The sequence below is a fragment of the Neopelma chrysocephalum genome, unplaced genomic scaffold (assembly GCF_003984885.1).
Source record: "Neopelma chrysocephalum unplaced genomic scaffold, ASM398488v2 Primary Assembly neopelma1_22, whole genome shotgun sequence".
In the NCBI taxonomy this organism is placed as follows: domain Eukaryota; kingdom Metazoa; phylum Chordata; class Aves; order Passeriformes; family Pipridae; genus Neopelma; species Neopelma chrysocephalum.
In genome coordinates, this window is record NW_020897689.1 from 25,021,150 (window position 1) to 25,042,800 (window position 21,651).

The following is a 21,651-nucleotide window of genomic DNA, read 5'->3' on the forward strand; positions in this document are numbered from 1 at the left end:
TCTTCATCCATGACACAGACAGTGGGATCAAGTGCACCCTCAGCAGATTTACAGATGGCATCAAGCTGAGTGATGCTGTTGACACACCTGAGGCATGGGATGCCATCCAGAGAGACCTGGGCAAGCTTGAGAAGTGGACCCGTGGGAATCTCATGAGTTCAACAGAGCCAAATGCAAAGTCCTACACCTGGGTCAGGACAGCCCTCAGAATCAATACAGGCTGAGAGATGAAGGGACGGAGAGCAGCCCTGCTGAGAAGGACTTTGGGGTGCTGGTGGGTGAGGAGTTGGACATGAGCCAGCAATGTGTGCTCACAACCCAGAAGGACAACCATGTCCTGAACTGCATTGTGGGCAGCATCAGAAGTGTGATCAGCAGGCTGGGGGAGGTGATTCTGCCCCTCTCCTCCATTCTCATGGGACCCCACCTGGAGTACTGCATCCAGCTCTGTGGTCCCCACCAAAGGAAGGACATGGACCTGTTGGAACGAGTCCAGAGGAGGGCCACAAAGATGATAAGAGGGATAGAGCACCTTTTCTGTAGGAAAGCTGAGAGTTGGGCTTATTCAGCCTGGAGAAGAGAAGGCTCTAGGGAGACTTACAGAAGCCTTTCAGTGCTTAAAGGGACTTAGAAGAAAGATGGGGACAAACTTTTTAGCAGGGCTTGTAGCAATAGGACAAGGGATAATGGTTTTAAACTAAAATAGGATAGATTCAGACTAGATATAAGGAAGTTTTTTACAGTGAGGGTAGTGAAACACTGGAACAGGTTGCCCAAAGAGGTGGTGGATGTCCCATCCCTGGAAACCATGAAGTTCAAGCTGGACAAGCCTCAGAGCAGCCTGATCTAGATGAAAATACCCCTACTTATTGCCAAAGGGTTGGACTAGATGACCTTTAAGGTCCCTTCCAACCTAAACCATTCTATGTTTCTAAATTGTCACTCTGTACTATACTGTTTCCATTTTCATGTACTGTCTTTATTGGTGAAAATAATTAAAACCTCAGCTGTACCAGGTAGGAAAAAGTGAGTTTCTGTTCATACTACCTTGCTCACTTTTTAAAACAATTTAGTGCTAAGTTCCTGATGGCATAAGCAGGAATGCCTGTCTACTACAGCTCATCCATATACTGTCTGTCTAACCCCCTTCTTCCAGCCTTGCCCTTGTGTGCATAAAGTTATTAAGGTAAAGTGTTTTCCGCATTTCATATTGCACACAATGTATTTATTAAAATGTTTGTGTCTATCTCTAGTATTTACAGCAAAGCCGTATCAGTGTTTCAATTTCCTTAAGATCTCACTTTGACACGGAATCTAAGTTGTGATGTTATGCAGATCAGTGGATGGGCATTCTATTTATATGCATTCTGACTGTATGGGAAGGTACTTTTTGCTCCCATGGTTTTTCATTTGAGCAAATTGGAATGCATGCTTTAATATCTGAGGACTAAAAGAGTAAAGGCCTTATTGGTTCTGTTGCCAGTGTCTTTGCAAACACTATGTAGGCAGGAAGGCATACTAAAATATTTTCCTTTAGTTCTACATTTCCATAGTAGCAGGAATTGGGTGAGCAAGCATTTTCAGTATTTTTAAGTTTGTTACTTTTGAGTAAAAATTGTTCTTTAACTTTGTAGTTTTGGTGGGAAATTCTTATCAGTGAACTGCATACTTATAGATACTTCGGAAACAAATCAGCAGACTGGAGGTGTGATAGAAAGATTGGTAGAATTGAGTAAATGGTGTGTGAGAGGGGGTGGGGAGTATGTAACAGAATCATTCCTTGTTTAAAGAAAGCCTTTTTCCCCATGCTCTCTTCATGACTGTTTTGAGAATCTGTACTAAATATGAGTCCAGTCATATCAGTCTTATTCTGTGTGGGTACTGAAGTAATTTTTGGTACTGCGGAGACCCTTTTGATAGTGCAAACATGAAGGAAGTGGAACAACTAACTTAGTAATCATCAGGAAATAAAAATACGTGTTGGTTTTAGTGTTTCATCTTGGTGCCTTTCTGATATATCCTTCTTGTAATTTTCTGTCATTATAGTAGCATTAAACTGGTAACCTTTGTCTTTGCAAACTGTATTTTACTCAATAAGGGACACAATGGGAAAAGGGAGGGATAAAAAGAAGTTGCAATTGTAGAAGCAATGAAGTTTAGAAATATTTACCTTGTTCTAAAATGTCTCAAAGTTGAATATTATTTTAACAGATTACAAAATGAAAAAAGAGGAGGAAATCAATAATATTAGAATGCATTATGAGAAGAGCATAAACAATGAAAGAACTTTGAAGACACAGGTATAACTTTTTATGCAATTTAATAGCAACAATTACTTTGCATAACAGAAATATTTTAGGTTTATTGCTTTTGTGAACTCACCGTTGGTTCCTTCGAAATTAAGTTTATATTAACCATGATGTACAATATGCATTGTTGATATTTGCAGTTGAAAGAATAAGTTTTGATGTTGTGTACTGTTCAGTATTACTTTGGTCATGAGTAAGGGCCATTTATGTTGATGAAGGGTTTTTATTTAATTGAATCCTGTAACTAGAGGAACTAAGAAGTTTTGTATGAAACATGCTAGCATATATAATTTTTTCCACTGGTTCTCCTTTTTCTTAACAGGCTGTCAACAAGCTGGCTGAGATAATGAATCGGAAAGATTTTAAAATAGACAGGAAAAAAGCTAACATGCAAGATTTGAGGAAGAAAGAGAAGGAAAACCGAAAGCTGCAATTAGAACTTAATCAAGAAAAGGAGAAATTCAATCAGATGGTAGTGAAATACCAAAAGGAGCTCAATGAAATGCAAGCGGTAAAATAATCTAAATTTTTTTTTGTCCCATTGTGGAATTGTCTCTGCAGGAAAAATGTATAACTCCTAGTCCACTTGAAAAAAGTTCTGTTTCAGATGTTTTAGGCTACAGAATTTCAGTGAGGCAGAGAACTTGATAAGTGCTGGTTCTCATTCATTTCCCCTTTCTAAATTCTTAACTGTGGAAGTTACTGATACATTACAAAGGCTAAAAACCTGAATACTGTTCAGCATACTAAACTGGTAGCAAACTACCAGTTCATTTCACTGGTAGATGATCTCCTTTTCCTAACAAATGGTAATTTAATAGATGAATAGATGAATCTAGAATAGACTGTTCTGTGCTTGAATACATTGCTGGATCTTTCATATTAAGTTTTTTCCTTCCAAGGCTAAACAATAACTTCTACTGTAATAGTTTATGTCAATACTATCAAAAATATCTAGATATATGAAAAAAATAGTAATGAGGTTTGTGTTCAGAATACTTTGGTATCCCACTAACTGTGCATGTGTATATAAATACAGCAACTAGCAGAAGAGTCTACGTACAGGAATGAGCTCCAGATGCAGCTGGATAGTAAAGAGAGTGACATAGAACAACTACGAAGGAAAATTATGGATCTCCAGCAAGGAATGGATTCTACCAGTGTTGCTAGTCTCCCGACAGATGAAACGGATGGAAATCTTTCAGGTAAGAGAAAAACACATTGAACTACTTGATTTTGTGCATGCACATAGTTTTGGAAGGTATTCTTTCAAACAAGTTACTACCTTTTAAAATCTTCTGTCTATCTTTTTCTGTATCACATCTCTTCTTCCTTTCTTTGTTTGTTCGGTTTTTTTTATTTCATAGCTTAGCTGCTTATATTTAAGTCTTAATTTATCCTCACATCACACTTTCTACTGTCTTGCTTGGCTTTAGCATAATTTATATCCACTTTTTGGAAAGAGTATCTTTACATCTGCTGTTTCTCGAATACGGTGAATACAATGGGCAGTGTTCAGTGAACAGAATACAGGGCCAGCACTTCCTCAACACTGTGACAGTATTTTATATCTTGAATGCAAACTTGCCTTGGTCTTGTCTGTTCTTACTCACAGTCATGTAGCATCACTGTAACAAGTAGCAATAATTGCTGATGTGAAAAATAATTATAGGAATTTCCATTTATGGTTTTATGATACTCTGATTTAGCAGATTAAAATAAGAACAAATAATATAGTGTAGCCAGCCATTTCTATGTGGTGTCAGTTCCAGGCACTATACTTTGAGACCCACTGTTACATGGGTTAGTGACGTACCTGTCCCCTTCCCCAGTGTTTAAAAAGTGTAATCATTTTGTACTTTCACATGATCCACTTCTGTATCTCTTGATACAGGAAAAAAAGTGCTTAGAGGCAATAAGCTATGTTTGACAATTTCCATATGTCAGAGCTAGGTTTATTATTTTTTTTTATATGGGTAAGTATTTCTAGAATTCATTGTGAAATTCTTAATAAATAAACTTGTCGTACATGCTTGTCTTACAGATTTATGGCCTGATTTCTATTGAAAATAGAAATTGAAAAATATTTTTAAACATTCAAAACCAGAATACTATTTTGTGTACTTTAAGACTTCAGTGGATGAGTAGTCAGATAAAAGTAAATAGAATAATTTTAGGTGTGTCTTTTACTGTTAATTTACTTCATGCTGCTCAAATTGCCACATTCTAGAATTTTTCCAGGGGTCTTAGAGTGATTCAAATTTCATGTAGGTCATGAGTGTTCGTATATGTTTTTGTGTAGTTATTCCTTTCTGTGTCTGTTTTTGTGTCCTATCTTCCCATAGTGTATTTTTAGATTTTTATTTTTAGTTAGTGTTTTAATGAATTTCATTCTAGAATAGATTTTCGTTCAGATAATGATAGTAATTTTCTTCACAACTTCCATTCTGTTCAAGAAGCCTTTTGCACTCTTAAGTCTGATCTGTAAAAGCCTCAGGCAATTGCCATCTTGTAGAGAGAATGTCTTTTTTTGTCTTTTGAAAACATCTTCTAGACCAAACTTCCATTGAGTTCTTAGATCTATTAGATTGGTTAAGGAATATTATTTTTCCTTAGCTAGGAAACTAGGAGTTCCTGCTAGGAACTCCCTCTGGTATTTCTGAACTATCAGTACATCTCAGGTGTTTTTCTTTTAGAAACTCATTTGCAGTGTATTCTATTTAATGGAGGTAAAAAAGAAATCAGAGGGGTTCTTTTCTCCCCTCAAGTTACTACTTGGAATCAAGCCTTGTGTTTTTAAGTGTCTCCTGATTGAAGAACACTATAGTTTGTAATTTTTAATTGAAAATTTCTGAACTCTTGTGAATTGAGAGGTTTAGGGTTTTTTTTCTACAACAAAACAGACCTGATTTATTCTGCATAAAAAAGTAGTTTTGAACTTCATCACTTTCCTTCTCAGCCATTTTCAATTAATGTCTGTTATGTAATACACGGAAAACACAAATGCATCCTTCTGGGCATAGGTATCTTCCCTGTTTTCTTCTAAATGGCGGTAGTGTGTCACTATGACCCCATTGTGTCTCAGATCTTGGAAAGACTAGGAAAAAAGCTCTTTCTTTGTCTGCCTAATTAAGGAAGGTTATTTTCAGTTTTACCTTTGGAGATGTGTAATCAGACTTCTGGCAGCATGACCTGTCGCTTCAATTTTGAGGCAGAAATTTCAGTCTGTGCAAGAGCTTTTCAAGTCAGCTGTTCATTGTTAATTAGAACATCACAATTAGTAGAAGTTCTTTTGGTGTTCTTTAGTGAGAGGTTTGTATCTATACTCATGACCCCTCAAACTGTTTCTTTTTTACTAGCCTTTCATTTCTCCTCTTCTCTTTTTCGCCCTTTTCTCTACGCATGCCTCTGATTTTTACTGCAGTTGTGCTGCTGGTGTTACTGTGTGATACAGGTAGGAAGTCTAATACATATTATTAGGACTTCTCTAGATCGTGTTCCTACATGCTGCTTGTTTTTTTGTTTTGGCTTAGTTTTGGTGTTTTTTGGGGTTTTTTGAGTGAGTTGATCAGGATCTGAATAGGAAGCAGTTTAGTAATTGAAGGAGGTTAAGTGACATGAGGACAGTCAAATTTCACACACTTGTCAAAGAGCCAAGCAGAGCACAGAAAAGGAGTGCAGTAGTGTTATAAGGACAAAAACCAGCTAGACTTCAAAGTAGAAATAGCCCGTGCCACAGAAAGAGGACATTATGCAGTGCACAGTTATTTTTCTGCAAACCAGCTAATTAGTCTTCAAAACAGAAGGTGACATATCACAGTGGTTCATTTGCTACAATTTAGTTGTATGACATTGATTGTCTTCAACTGTGTGCTAAGTTCCCATCACTTCCATAGCCCAAATATAGGCATTCCTTCAGAGCACCTTGAACAGCATCTTGTTTAAGAGCTGGATGTGATGAGCAGTCAATAGGATTCTCTGTCTGGTGCACCAGTTCTTAAAGCAAAGACATTCCTAAAAAAAATATAAAGCAAATAAATTGTCAAATTTCAAAATAAGTAATTATAGTACAATTTATTCAGTTTCCTGTCACAGCAAAAACATCACCAGACTCAAAATAATGTGAACATGTATAAAAGAATGATTCCATGGTCTCAATTCTGGCAGTGGGCAGGCAGTCTCTGGTTTAATAGAAGAAAAAAATTGATATGAAATGGTGTGATAGTAAAGTTGTTGGAATTCCAGAGAGACTCTGGCTCTTTGGCATTTTCTGCTGTCCTGCATGGCAGAGAGGTTCATGTCTTGTCTAATTGAGGAGTTTAGGTTACCAGCCACCAGAGAGGCTACAAAAGTAGAATTCACAATTTATAGGAAGACCCTCTTGTAAACTTTTGGGGTCAGAAAGATTTGAATAAACTCAAGGTAATACTAAAATGAATTTTTAATACTCAGAAAATTTTAATGAAAAAATTCTCTATTTAGAGGTAGATAACAGAGAAATCACGTGGTAACACACCTTTTATAGCTGCATTTCACTTGGAGGTGGTTTCTGTCTGTCATTGAGCTAAATACCCCTCAAGTTCTGGTAGCTCCCAGGGCAGTTTATGCTCTCCCAAGGTAGGGATTGGCCCCTTTAGACCATCCAGGCTGTTCTCAGGCTTTTGCTTACTTAGGTGGAAAAATCATGACATGGAGGAAGGTTTTCCTTGTATTCAGTTCTAGGCATGTTTGGTAACTCTCACTCCTGATTATTGATTCAGATAGCAGCTCATATCTCAGCTGATATCTCTAATGTTAACAGTCCTTGCTGAAACAGATGAGATATTTGCTTTTTAATGATGCCTTTGGAATGCCTCTTCCTCCTGGCTGGACTTAGGAAGTCTTAATACTTGCATGATTGTAAACAGAATTCTTCTTTGTCAAGACAGAACATAATCAGTAACTTAAGTTTTTTTTTCTCCTGGCTGTTATAGAGCACTTAACCTGTTGTGAATTGCTTCTTTTCATCTGATTGGCAAGATAATTTAAGCAATTGAGCTGACCTACAGGTTTAACTGCAGCACATAATATTTTACAGCATGTGTTATAAATCATGTTTTGTGCAAAGATAGGATGGAATAATAAACACGGAACATTTAAACCAGGAGTTTTATTGCAATATGGACTCAGCTAGGACTTTCTGAAGTACCTGCAAGTAGCCGTCATCTAAATAAACTTCAAGGCAAGATCCAGTCGGCAGTCCTTGGTGAGATACACATGAAATTATAGTAAGACAGTCTGAGGAAGGAAATAATCAAGTGGGAAGAGTGGACTGGAAAGAATTAGCAAGGTGGTATCTCCATGTTTTTGTTAACTGTGGAAGAGTCTTGAGGAGTAGGAATTCTTGAATTGGAAAGAGGTGCTCTGCTGCTTGTGAAAGCGCCTGTGCTACTTAGCTCCAGAACAACAAAACATCTCGTAAATCAGTACAGCCATGGTTGTCTCGTGTGATTTTATTGAAGTCTTACTGTTAGAACTCACTGTTATCATACTGAATCCCTATGAATCCTGGCAGTATGAATACTAACCATGAAGATGTTTAGAATGAAAATCTCAATTTAAAATATATTCAGAGATAACTATAAGATCTGTAGCCTTTATGGAATTCTTTCTTCATATCCTATTCAGATCCAGCTAGCCGTAAGATATTTTTGAGGCCTAAGCCATCGGATATTTTTGAGGCCTATCTTAGATTTTCTGGACTGCAAATAAAGTATCAATTCTGTGATTTTTTCCAAAATACAGGGGTGTTTTCAGGCAATAGTTTTGAGCCTCTTTTTAAAGACAGGAATGGAAGAATCTTTTTCATAGTCTAGATAGCCCATATTTTCTTAATTACTTAATCAGAACACTCATAAATATTATTCTTCTGGATCAAATATTTGTGAAATGGCCAGATGAGCATTTGCAGTTGTGCTAGCTAACTCGTCGAGGGAAATTAAAATGCACTATAAATATTACTTGGGAGAAACCTTTGTGGCAAGGTTGGAATGAAAGAGCTCATCTACCCTTTTAAGAGTACATTTGGTTCCAGACGAATGTTAGCTTTGTTGAAAAGGAGTGTGTTCAGAAACTTATTTCCAACTGCAAGATGTTATTCACAGCTCAGAAATCATCTCTCGTTCAAACAGAATTTGCTCACTAAAATAGATTTGTAGTAGACAGAAAAGAATGTCAGCTGATTCATTTGAAATACCTCATTCACTTCCTACTTGTTTTGAAATTGTTTTCAGAACGTGCTGAAATAGAAGTGAATTTAGAACAACTCCTGCTCATACTGTCCCTATAAGCATCTTTTAAAATGTATTATTGTTGGATCTTTCCAGATTTTCATATGCTGCAATTTATACAGATGCATACGTATTCTCTTTGAACAACAGTCATCCTTCCTGTATTCCTTCTGAACTTCAGTCATTCATAGTATGTTCTTTATTAGCAATTAATCCCTTTATTTTACAAGGGAGGACTTGAGTTTTAGGGTCTTTCTGTAATTTCTAAAAATGGAAGACTCTTCTCCTGGTGTAAGAATCAAGGTGTTCAAAACAAGGTAAGCGTTGTCGGTGATGCCTGTAGACATGAAGGAAATAGGTTTCCTTTTCCACAGCTACTGTATCAAGAACAGGGGAGGGGTTGAGGGCAAAACCCCCAAACCCCATTTTTCTTATGGAGATAGGAGAGGCAGGGAAGTGCAAATTTCCTTCATTTTTCTGGGATATTCTCTTATTGAAATGAGTTCTACTATCATACCTTTCTTCTGATTGATTTCAGTAGTTCAGTGGTCCCACAGTATTTTGAGGCTATTCTGTGTGAAGGAATGTTAGGAAACTATTCTATATTTCTAAGTGTAGTCATCTTCTAAATATTGTATGCTGTAACGCTAATATGGGAAAGTCTTTTTCATGCCTGATTTTAATACCTTGCTAGGCTGTCAGTCTCATTGTAATTTTACATAGCAAAGCATATGGACAATAACTTTTAGATATTTGGATGTATTTTCAGAGCTTGCTGCAATATACCTCACAAAGAGTTATTCCTGAAGGATAAAAGGGACCAGTAGCTCCTTCTTACATAAGTATTTGTGGAGAATATTTCAGAAAACTTTAACTTAATGTTTTAGAAGTTTTCAGTGCTGCCAGTTAAGTTTATTATGAAGAATACATACATTAGCTATTGGCTCTGTTTCTGTTTTCTGACACTTTTTTTTCAAATCACATTTTTACAATAATTTAAAAAAAATTTCTCAATTGTGAAATAGATTTATGGACTGAAATTTTGGTTACTTCATTCTAACATTTCCAAAATTGTGGGACTTTACTGTGTCATTTCAGGTTAATGGAATAACAATAGCTTCTCACTATAATTGTCTGGTTTCATAATTTTAAATTTTAGAAACTACTGTTAGTTAGCTGGAAGGATTTTTTAAATCTACAATTCACATTAGGCAGAATGCCAATTTTCTTGTGGCCCTTCTTTGTATCATTGCTAAATTATTTCAGTAGTTTTGTGATGGGAACACACATTATTACATTGCTCTTTGGAGAATTTTTCACTGAAAATTTGAATAAAATGCTTGTCTCTTATTCTTTATATCTAGTTGATTCTTCCTGCATTCCTTATTTAATTATCTCCTATGCTTATCTTCTGTGAGTAATGGGGACATCCTTGTAGCTTTGCCTGCTCTTGTGCTCTCTCTCCCTTTTTTGTTTCCTGTGGAAAATGTGGATCTGATTTGTTTTACTTCCTGCATCTTCCTGCTGAGTATTTTCATATAGCCCCTCTGAATGTTAAATTATGTTTATATTGAAAAATCTCTTAATTTAAACTGTAACATATTTTCAAAGCAAAGTCTTTCCTGCCTGGCTCTTTGCAAACTATTTACATACAGTGTTAGATGTTGGCATCAAGGAGAACAGCTTTACTTTTATTGTGCAGTAACTGTGTAATCAGATGTTGGCTTGTGATGAAGCATGAATTAAATGCTTATATCTTCATTTTATTTAGCTGTGCTTTTTATTCTGCTTTGCTGAATAGGTAATTGCCTATTACTGCATGTAGTACATCTTCCTTTCTCGTAGTAGTTTGCTTTTGTGTTATCCTGCTTTATTGTTATAAATACATGAAATTATTAAATATGCATTTTTTTAAAACCAGAATCAAGACTTGAAGGTTGGCTTTCAGTACCAAACAAAGGAAATATAAAGCGGCATGGCTGGAAGAAACAGGTACAAATGTCTTTTTTTTTTCTTCCTCAATTGGAAAAGTTTTTAGGCATGCCCTGAATTGGTTTTACTACTCATATTTAAGAACCAAAAAAAATAAGAGTAACTTAGTGTGTATAAAAAAAGGAAACAAGAAAATTCAAGTTCAGTTTGAAATCTTTAGTAATGAATTTGTGCAAATTTAACGACAGGTGGGTGAGGAAATGCTTTACAATGGGCATGTTGGAACCATTAAAAATCCCATTTCTTCTTTGAGTAAGCTTCTTTATAATCCTGTTACTAAAAAAGAAGCTCCGTGTGCAACTTGACAGGAGAGAGTAGGGAATATACACCTAAATGTTCTGAAGGTCATGGAAGAGTGCATCACACTATAACTTGCCACACATGATTTCCAAGGACTATTTTATTTTCCTTACCTTTAAAATGGTCAGTGTGTCTTGAAAAGACCTGATTTACTTTCAGAAACTGGATCTCTTTGCTGGAATTCCCAATCCAAACAAAACAGTACTCTTTTGCCTCTGCAGAGGTTATGATCTGCTTCTTTGAAATGTCAGATGTTGAAATTGAGATGCTTAGAACTAGTTTCTGATTATCTTTTCTGTCTTTTCAGTTCCCCTCTTTGAATTCTTTGGTATAATTAAATGCCAAAGTGAACATGATCACCAGAATTCTGTAGATTTTACAAGCAATTTGTACGAAGTAGTTTATTTCCCTGCATCTTCTTAAATTCAAAGATCGCTGTTGGGAATGATTCAGTTTATTTGTGACACTTTCAAAGTAACTTTCTGCTTCCCGCTAAAAGGTCTTTCTCAAATGCTCCTGTTTACATTCACATTCTACAAGTGTTGGAAGTGGTTCCTACAAAATTTAAAGGAGAAGGAATTAATTCCTGTCAAAGAACCACTTAAGTGTTTGCATTGGACCTTTAGTTGCTGAACTACTTCTTTCAAGTATTCCTGTTTTCGCTTGGCTAACGTGGCCTTCTTTATACAGTCTAAGTATTTTGAGTTCCAGACCAGACTATTTTTATGTCAATATCAGACCGCATTGATTTGTCTGTAAGTTAAACCCACCACCTATTCTGGCTTGCAGAAAGTGAGTGTTAAGCTCTGCCTTATTTCAGCTAATGGATGCTTAAGGTATTCTCCCAGCCCCTCAGATGAGAGGCAATGTGAACAAGTGCCATTTTGAAAATGCTTGGTTGCCACAGTTTGGAACCTGGGGTTTCTTATAGATACCTCAAATTCTGTTGTCTCTGTGTTTCACTTTGTCTCCTTATTAGCAGAAGTGTGGGAAATCTAGAGGACGAGGTTAGAATGTTCTTGATGCCATATTTGATTCAAATGCCAGTAGCATTTGAATGTTCTTCAGGTGTCTCACGAAACACACCTGTTTGTAAATCTATTCCACAGCTTGTTCTGTTTGATAGCTAAGGCTGCTTGACTCCTCTTGTTCCTGAATTGATTTTCTGGGTTGCTGTCAGACTTCTGGCAGTGTCCACAAGTAAAAGTGACTGTGCCTAGGCACAAATCATGTAGCTTTGTTCTGTTCTGCATTATTTAAGATACTGCATCATTTTCCTGTCAGAATACCTCCAGCAGCCTTTTATGGTTGTTTTTTAGAAGTGGAGATTATTCTTGCATCCTCTAATGATTGAAATGTTAAAACTCCTGATAAATGCAGCTTCTCCAGTGAAAGACTATATCTATTCTTTGGGCATGCCCAGTGTAGGCATATTTACTTCCCTCAAGATATTTTATGCAGTTACTCCATTCATACTTTCCTAGTTCGAGTAATATTTACACTTTGAAGGAATTTGAGCTACAGATGGATGCCTCTGTCATAAAATGAGTCATACTGATAAGATTCCTTAAACTAGCTGAGGCTCAAATCAGTGGCACACACTAGTGAGGAGCCATACTGATTTAGGTGTCCTGTTGGCTGAACTGTACTGCAGCTGAAACAAGCTGGTATGGAGTCAGCCTCTTCAGGTGCTTCTGTTCCAAATTCTCCTGCAATTTCAGTTTTGGGCTTGGTGGGAGGTTTGCAGCCACAAATATAAGCATGCCTGGATCAACTTAAATGGAAAGCAAAATTGCATTAGCACTGCAATTGGGTTGATGCCTGAGTTGTTACAAATTGAGCTGCTGCATTTCTGACTCAAATATCAGTAGCACTGATGTTTTTGCCCCATACCCTCCAAGTCATTTAGCTTAAGTTAGAAAAGGATGAGTGTAGAAAACTTATTTGAGAATAAACACTTGAGTTATACCTCAAGCTAATGCTAAAATGGGTTAGCCATGCTTTTATCTGGAGCTTTGTTTTATCCCAAGTGGAGGTGATAAAATATCCTTCCAAAACCACTGAAGAACAGAACTACTGTTGAAGATTTTTTTATATATGTTCACAACAGGATATCAAGGCTGTTGTACATAACTTTTCTTTTGTGAGGTTAAATTGTTCTTTCACCAAGAATTGTATATAGTGTGATAACTGAATTCCCTTGCAGTCAGAATTTGCATCTGTGATAGTTGTCATCTTAAGGCCTTGGTCTTGTCTGTGAAAGGCAGAGGTGCACACTTCAAAAACAAAAAAAGCATTAGCTTTCTGTTGAAGTCGATAAAGGAATTGAAGCAGTCTTTTTCTTCAGTGGGAAAAATCACTAGAGGCTCACACTATTACAACTTAGTACCTACTCAAGTTGATCAGGCTTTCCATTAAAGAATTGTGACTAAAGCGCTGAAAGCTCTTTAAGTTGGGGCCAAAACACCCTCTGTGGCTTTTTAAGATGCATTTCAGTAATTGAGGTTTACAACTGTAGCACACAGCTTGCGCAACACATTTCTAAAATGCTATTCTATAAATTTGTTAAGGTAACTTTCATATTCAGGTTTTGAGGTCAGCTTAAAGTCTTGTGTAATGAGGAGGTTGAAACCTCCTCTTGTAGAAGGAGTAAACACCATTAATTTAAATTGTCATTATCTTCATTGTGCAGAAACCCATTCAGTTACCTACCAGTAACTGGAATTCAAGATGAACTGTTGCTGTATTCACTCTCATGGTTTTCTGTCCTTTCCCCTCCTTCTGGGTCATATTACACATGGAGTTCAATATAGACAGAGCAGTCAGTTTGCCTCTTTTTAGTCCTCTTTAGTACCTCATACCATTTAGTTGTTTCTAAAACATTTGAAACTGCAGGGGAGGGAACTGCCACTGCTGTCACTGAGCTTGTGCTTGTGGACAGTTTCAGCTGTCATTCCTAGATTTGGAATGTATACCAGACCTCTGTTTCTGCTGATTCATTTTGTCTCTTTATTTCACCAGTCCATTAAATTGAAAGTGTAAGAAATAGTTAGCTGGCGCTGTGAGAATCTCTTCTAAACTACCAGTAGTTTGGTGCAGAACTACAGAAGTTGTTTACGACTTTACCATCAAGTGATAGATTTTGCACTGTATCACTCTGTGATACATAATTTTCATGGTAACATGCCAATAGCAATTGAAATTTGTGAGTTTGTGTGCAGATGGACTTCCAGAATCATGACAAGAATTTTAGGGTGCTTCAGTGAAAATACACAGTCACTGCAGCTGTAGCATTGCCCAGCTGTCAGTAGTGTATCTGCCTGCACGATGATTTAAATATGTCTTGATATTAGTTTAAAAATTTTCCTTTACTGAGGCTTTACATGTGTGTGTAGGAGAACATTAGAATAAATGTTGCTTTTTAAAATGCAATTTTAACTTCTCTTTATCCTTTCTTTCCACAGTATGTTGTGGTGAGCAGTAAAAAGATACTGTTCTACAATGATGAAAAAGACAAGGACCAGTCTAATCCGTCTATGGTACTAGATATAGAGTAAGTAAAGTTACTGGTAGTTTTGGATGCAAATTTAGAAAAGAGCCTTGTGTGTGAGATAACTGATAACAAATCTAAAAGCTTGAAATCAAAATTCCATACATAATTTTTAATTTCCCAAACTAGTTGGAAAATGTCTGTCTATCTGTATTTCAGCATGCTGTTAACAGAAGATACTGCTTTCTCTTTGTTCTACTATTGCTAAAAGTTAGAGAAAAGAGAAAGTATCATTGCTCATCTAGTTCAAAGCATTTCTAACTTTTCCAGATGGTTTCTGTTTAAAGTGATAAAATAAATTAATTGTGATCCCTTTACATTTGTTATACATGAGGAAAATTGTGTCAAATATCACTGAAGCCCATCACTGATATATGACTGTGATGTTTGAACAGCTGATGGACATTATAGGACCTTATAGAGTAGTAATTGAAAAAAGGTTTTAGAATTCATGAATAGGTCTGTAAGTGACTAACAAATACAGTGGTCTGGAAGGAATCTCAAACTCAGGAAGTGCTTAAGCTGCCAATTGCCTATAACCAGGAAAAGAGTTATTTTCTCTTATTCTCTTTTCATAAACATCTGTTACGGCTACTGTTGAAAACAGGATGTTGGGATAGATGGACTTGACTGAGTATAAGATGATGTCTGTTCCAATTTTAATAGCGTTTTCGACAGCTGGTGCCCCAGATTTCCTTTTGTGATGTTTTAGCATTGGTTGTTTATCAACTCATAACAATTTAGTAAAAAAAACTAGTTAGTAGTATTCTATGGTTACTTCCATACAGGTTTATCACTAGGCTATTCTATCAATAATGCTAGGGTACCTAGTGTTCTGAGGAGGAATTTGAAAGCCTTTTTCACACGCAAATTTGCCATGATGGATCTTGAGCTTGTTGTAAGGTAACCCTCTTTCCATGCTACAGAATATTTTGATCTTACTTGGGTAGACAAGATCTATATGGTTTATGAATTAATTCCTACAATCATATTGCAGCCTTGAAGTTGGTTGTATTGCTTGCATAAGCAAAATTTCCAAGAACTTCAAAGCAGTTCAATAACTGTTTTAAAACATACGTAGCCTTGTAGCATTTTCTGATTTATGTTTCTTCTAATTTAGTAAGCTGTTTCATGTCCGGCCTGTAACTCAAGGAGATGTATATAGAGCTGAAACTGAAGAAATTCCTAAAATATTCCAGGTAAAAAGAAGTTTATTCTCATGTCTGTTTAATTCTCTTGGAAGTTTGGCAGCTTCTTTGAAAAGGCTATAAAAGTACATAGTACTTCAACAATAACACAGCAGCATTCTTTTTCAGATTCTCTATGCTAATGAGGGGGAATGCAGGAAGGATTTGGAGGTAGAACCAGTACAGCCGGCAGAGAAGACAAATTTTCTAAATCACAAGGGCCATGAATTTATTCCCACATTATACCACTTTCCAGCCAACTGTGAGGCCTGTGCCAAACCTCTTTGGCATGTCTTCAAACCCCCTGCTGCTCTAGAATGTCGAAGATGCCATGTGAAGTGCCACAGAGACCACTTGGATAAAAAGGAGGAATTAATTGCACCATGCAAGGGTATACTCATGGTTTTTCTGTTCTGTATTCTCTTCATGGTTTAGCCACACCTGTAAAACTATTGGAGGCAAATAAAAGCACTTTAGTTTAAAACTAAACCTAAAATTAAAGTTTTATCATTTTAAATGTGGAAGATTAAAACAATAGGCTGTTACACTGCTTATGAACAGGCAGCTGTGGCAATCCTCTGTAGCCTTTCATGGTGTAACTGATGGGGCTCTGCTGGGAGCCCTGAAAACAAAAGGTTCCCTGGAGGTTTGTGCCCAAGCTCCCTGGTTCCCAAATCATTCTCTCTGTACTTATACCTGGCCCACATTAGGGACAATTGCAGTGGCTGCATCACCAAACTCTGCTAAGATCTTGCAGAGTGGTTCTTCAGCAGCGTCACAGATTGGAGTAAAGGTTTCTTCTCTGTGCTCCTGTGAAGTGGAGCGTTCAGGGTATGTACTCTGGAACTCGGCCATAAGGCATCTACACAACTTTTCAGCTTATTAAGACTGCAATTGGTGCAAGTTTTCTCATTTCTTGAATATTAATGGTAGACTCAAGAATCTTAATGCAGAGTGACAAATATTGAAGAACGTTATATTCATAATCTCCCCTGCTATTTGTTATCTTTCAAAAATATATAAATAAATCCAATACAAGTATGGATATTTGTTCTTTCCAGTGGCACAGTTAGTATGTCATAATTCTGATTTTGATAACAAGTCCTGATTTTCACTGAATCATTTTCCTCCTTTTACAGTAAGTTATGATGTAACTTCAGCAAGAGATATGCTGTTATTGGCATCCTGTCAAGATGAACAGAAGAAGTGGGTGACTCATTTAGTAAAGAAGATCCCTAAGACACCACCATCTACTTTTGTTCGTGCTTCTCCTAGAACTATGTCTACAAGATCCTCAGCAAATCAGTCATTCCGAAAAGTTGTTAAAAATACTTCTGGGAAAACCAGGTGAGAAATAAGCTACAAGAACTAAGTATCTGTTTGATTAAAGAAAAGGTCTGTGTATAAATCCTATTTAATGCGGAGTTGTGAAATAATTCCACAGTTACGACTGTTGAACTGCTGATCTAAATCTCTGCTCAAATCCCAAAGGAAGGAGCAGACAGAATTCTCTTGCTATCATGGTAAATTTATTGGTTCTTTGCATTTGGAAAGGTACCGTAGAGTTGGTACCTGGCCTGCCAATACATGCAAGGGAGCTGGTTGCATTTTGCCCTGTTTAAAGACAAGACTCAGCAAATATGTCAGCAATGGCATTTAACTGCAAGGAGGATCCACGTAGTCATCTCATCCATGGATTGACTCATAGAGCCTGTGTAAGCTATAAGGCTTGCGCAGATGGGAGTGAAGTGAAAAACTTACAGATTCTCAGTCTGTTGTTAGGACATTTCTTTTGTTGGAAGGCTGCTTAGGTACTGATTCCATTTTTTCTCCCTGCTTACTCATTCCCTGACTTCTATTGCAGCAGTTGTTTTTGTAAGCTGTTTGTGACCCTGTGCATTTGCTGGGGCAAGATGTAAAATATGTTTTCTTAATGTTAGGTTACTGTAAGCTGATTTCAACCTACCTTAGCTTCCTCCTATAGTATATGTGTCCCTTTCTCCCCAGATAGCGAATTGAATTGACAGTGTGAATGGAAACTAGTGTCTCAGTAGGGAAAGAGTCTTCCTAGATTGGCAGGGCTACCAAACCTTCCTTGCATGAAAAAACCCCAAACTTTTGCATGTAAAGAGGCACTGGGTGTATCATGAAACATCCTCCTGCAGAGGACCATATTTTATATGGTATTTCCAGTCAGTATAATTTACTACCAGATTTACATTTAAATTTTGCTGTCTATTCTCAGCTTTATTTGCCTCAAGACCCATTAAAAACAGTCTGTAGTGTCTGAAATAGTATCTCTGATTTTACTGAAAACTTTGTAAACAGATACAAAGGGTGCTGATTTTCTTGTCCCTAAGACTTATGTCCTAAAACATAAGCAGTCATAGAATCATAGAGTGGTTGGGGTTGGAAGGGACCTTTTAAAGATCACCTAGTTCCAATCCCCTTGCCATGGGGAAGGACACCTTCCACTAGATCAGCTCCATCTAATGTGGCCTTGAACATTCCCAGGGATCATAGTTTTGAGATAGTAATATATTCAGTGAAGGTTCTGAAGATAATTTCATTCAAGAAAATTACTTTAGGCCTCAAATACAAAGCTGTCAATATAAAAATCAGTAATGTTGCAGGCAGTTTGGTATTAAGAGATGATAATCAATGCAACAGCATGAGGAGACCAACATAAAAAGAAATCTGTGAGCAGCATGTGTTAAGAACATGTAGCTGTGCCAGAGCCTTTGGGGGAGAAGTCATTCTCACAAACACTGAACAAAGTCTCAGTTCACAAGTTACAGTTCAATTGGTAGGAATACAACAGAACCATGATGTAATTTTATGTTTATCAACACTGGCAGTAATCAAGCCAAAGTTCTGAAACACATAAACACTTCTGATGGGGAGATATCCTGGAAAGTGGGCAGTTTTACCTACTGTAAAAATCTGTTAAAAGTAAGGGTGAGGGCTGTGGAAAAGCACATAGTGATAAACCTGAGCTAAGAATGACTGTAAAATCAGAGTTTCCTCACTGAATAGTGGCCTCTTCCATATTGTACCAAAAAAAGACAAATTGGTAATTGTTACTTCCCGGGGGTTTCAATCATGTTTGTTATGTACTTATGTTGTGTGTACTTGTGCAACAGAATCTTGTTAAACTATTTATCTTGTCTACAAAGTGTCCATTTCTCTCAACTTCCAGAAAGTTTTATAAAGCTTTGTGGTATTTCCAAAGTTATTTTTTCCTTCAGTCCTCAATTTTCCAAGATTTACTGAAAAATGTTAGACCTCCAGAGGCTTTAGCCAGATCCTTTAAGACTAATTCCCCCAAAATCAACCAATCAACCAGCCAGAGGGGTTGGAAAGAATTATTTTTAATATGTCATTTACTTGCATAGTGTATTAACTGGAGGTGTTAATACTTAAGGTGTATTAACTGGAATAATCGAAAACAATATTCGGAAGATCCTAATTGTATGTTTTAGAAATCATCCTCTGTTTTTGAGTATACAGATTCTTTTCTCTGCCTTGTCAAGCCTTACCTTGGTAAAGAAAGTGCATATTTCTTTATTTCACATTTAGGTATTTAGAGTTGAAGACTTTCTTTTCCAATAGACTCTTCGAATTGTATTCTGGGTATGGTTTCCTTTCCATTTATCCTTACAAGGTCCTCTGGTAGCTGTAATAACCAGCTTTCATTCATACTCTTTAATGGAAGAAAATCCATTTTCTTAAATCAATTCTTTTTCACTCTCTCTTAATAGAAATGCTGTCTTGGAGTTTCCTTTAGCAAGGACAGCTTTGCAGCTAATCTACTATAGAATGAACAGATTTGCGTATTTGAAAATTTGTAGTAGCTCTTAAAGGAAAGGCTCAGTTTGGGGAGATCAGTTATCCAGACCATTTCTGTTATTAATCCTATTTGTCCTGTGACAGTGTTACAGAATCATAGAAATATGCAAGTAGTGAATGGAACTTTTTTAAGAAATGAGAAACACCATCATTAAAGCTCTGGTTTTAAAATCCTAAAGATCCAATGAGGATCCTAAAGATCTAATAGCTCACCAGCACCAGAAGGAGGATGGCTACACATTCCTGAGCTTTATCCTGTGTCAGTTCATGGTTCACGGATTACCAGAGTCAACTGATTTATTTTTAAGCAGAAAATTAATCCAGGAATGTTTTGACTAAAGGAGAGCCAAAAAACTCAAAGCATAACAACAAAAAAAAACCCCAACCCTCACGCCACAGAAGAAAAGCATGTGGTTTTCTGTTGGGTTCGGAAGTTGCAGTGGTTTGTGGAAGAGTCTCAAGAATGAAAGGAGGAAGGGTGAAGTCTTGCACTAGTGAAGTATCAGGTCAGATCAGCTGTTCAGAATACTTCAGTCTTGCATTTTCTGCATCTGCCCCAGTGTATTGCCTGTGTTACTACCCTTCCCCATCACCCAGGAAGATCTTCCAAGTTCTTGGGAAGAAATAAAGCTATGAGGTTTTCTGTCAATTCAGAAGCTAATACCTGCATGGTATCTTATCTCTTCAACTGCTTGGATTTTTCTAACAGACAGGATCCCACGGATGTGGATCAGACAGAAAACATTTACATCACTCTTTTAGACTGACCCCAAATCTGTCAGTGAGTATGATGACATAACTGATATTAGAATCTTGGTTCTTAATGTTGTCAAATACTGACAGAGCTTCTTAGAACAAACAGTTAATTACAGCAAACTCTGTTTTAATGCTGCACATTGTAGGCACTGAGTATGGGGGAAGAATCATATTGAGCTTAAGCCATTTAGAGAGGCACAGCACTTGACCAGCAAGGGTGCTGGGTATGTGCGTGCTCCCGGCCTGTTGTGCTGCATGGAGATGTGTGCAGGGGGCAGGCGGGGAGCCCCTGCACCTTGCTGATGCTTGAGGAGCTGCTTGTGGCATGCTCTGTCCCCATCAGACAGCTGCCACTGGGTTGTCTAGGATGTAATGGGGCTTCTGTGGCACCTGCAGGGCAGTGTGAGCAACTAATGAAATGATTCAGAGTTATACTGATCAAAGAAGCATTAGGCAAAGGCCAGATAGGAACTTCTCTTTCTGGCTATTCTACTGTGGACATTTTTGTGGCTTTCTCAGACAAATTTGTTGTTAGTTGTATCTATGAAGTAGACAAGTGCTGCTGTGATGGAGTATGCCCAGCCTGTGCCCTCATACCATTGCATATTTCACCCCATATGTTTAGAACGAAGAGGCATTGGATTTATTTGATTTATTTTAGGAAAATTCACTTCCAATATACCAGATGTTTAAATTTAGATTATTAAATAAATTTGCAATGGATCTTATGTACTGAACACTTACTGGCATGGTAGCTGAGCTAATCTGATTTCCCCTTTGTGTCTTCCTTCCCTGCTTTTCTGTCACTGGATCCTGGGGAAGTGCTTGAAATGATCCATTTTGGACCCTTCCATGAAGGTCCACAATTCAGTTTCCTGACTGTCAAAAATATGTAGACTTACTTTGCTGAGCCTAGTGAGTGGATCAGCGTGCTAAGAAGTGCAGTGATTGCCAAAGCTGAGGGCAGGTAAATAGGAGGGTCAGGAAGGTAATAAAGTGAGGAAACAGCAGTAAGAGCAGGCTCCTTTCCTTTCAGGAGGCAGCAAACTGTTAGATCTGCTTTTCTGAACTCAAGACAATGCTCCCTGCAGTTCTCCTCCTCACCTCTTAGGCGGGGGAGTAGGAGAAGCAGTGATGATTTGTATGGGATACACATGTTTAGCTGTTACTAAGTATCTGAATATTGTTCTCTTGTCAGGCAGTATAGCAGAACTTGCCCTCGGTGATGGAGTCCTACCATGTAAGCAGGCATTACCTATTTTGTCGAATGGATACAGACATTAACACATGCTTGAAGACATTTCAGTACATTTCATTCGGGGTCTGACCCACCTTTCTTTGCAGTTGGTAGACAGCACTTCCTTGACTTAATGGAGAGGTGTCTCAGACCCATTGAAAGAAGCTTCACATATAAAAGTTCATCTTAAGTTCTATTCCTC

The 21,651-nt window shown here is 37.3% G+C and overlaps 1 protein-coding gene across 6 annotated transcripts in view; it reads left to right on the forward strand.

Moving 5' to 3' along the window:
- ROCK1 (Rho associated coiled-coil containing protein kinase 1) overlaps positions 1-21,651 on the forward strand; it is an 87,090-nt gene that overhangs the window by 63,303 nt on the left and 2,136 nt on the right. For 3 of the 6 annotated variants that reach the window (XM_027675562.1, XM_027675589.1, XM_027675580.1), the window contains 9 exons: positions 2,212-2,300; positions 2,632-2,820; positions 3,349-3,514; positions 10,500-10,570; positions 14,335-14,423; positions 15,541-15,619; positions 15,737-15,998; positions 16,747-16,954; positions 21,411-21,452. In XM_027675562.1, the coding sequence (XP_027531363.1) occupies positions 2,212-2,300; positions 2,632-2,820; positions 3,349-3,514; positions 10,500-10,570; positions 14,335-14,423; positions 15,541-15,619; positions 15,737-15,998; positions 16,747-16,954; positions 21,411-21,438 (1,181 nt within the window). In that variant the 3' untranslated portion in view covers positions 21,439-21,452. Of the gene's footprint in view, positions 1-2,211; positions 2,301-2,631; positions 2,821-3,348; positions 3,515-9,942; positions 9,992-10,499; positions 10,571-14,334; positions 14,424-15,540; positions 15,620-15,736; positions 15,999-16,746; positions 16,955-21,410; positions 21,453-21,651 lie in introns of those variants that run through there. The other 3 variants (XM_027675571.1, XR_003533022.1, XR_003533024.1) reach the window with 3 other exon arrangements.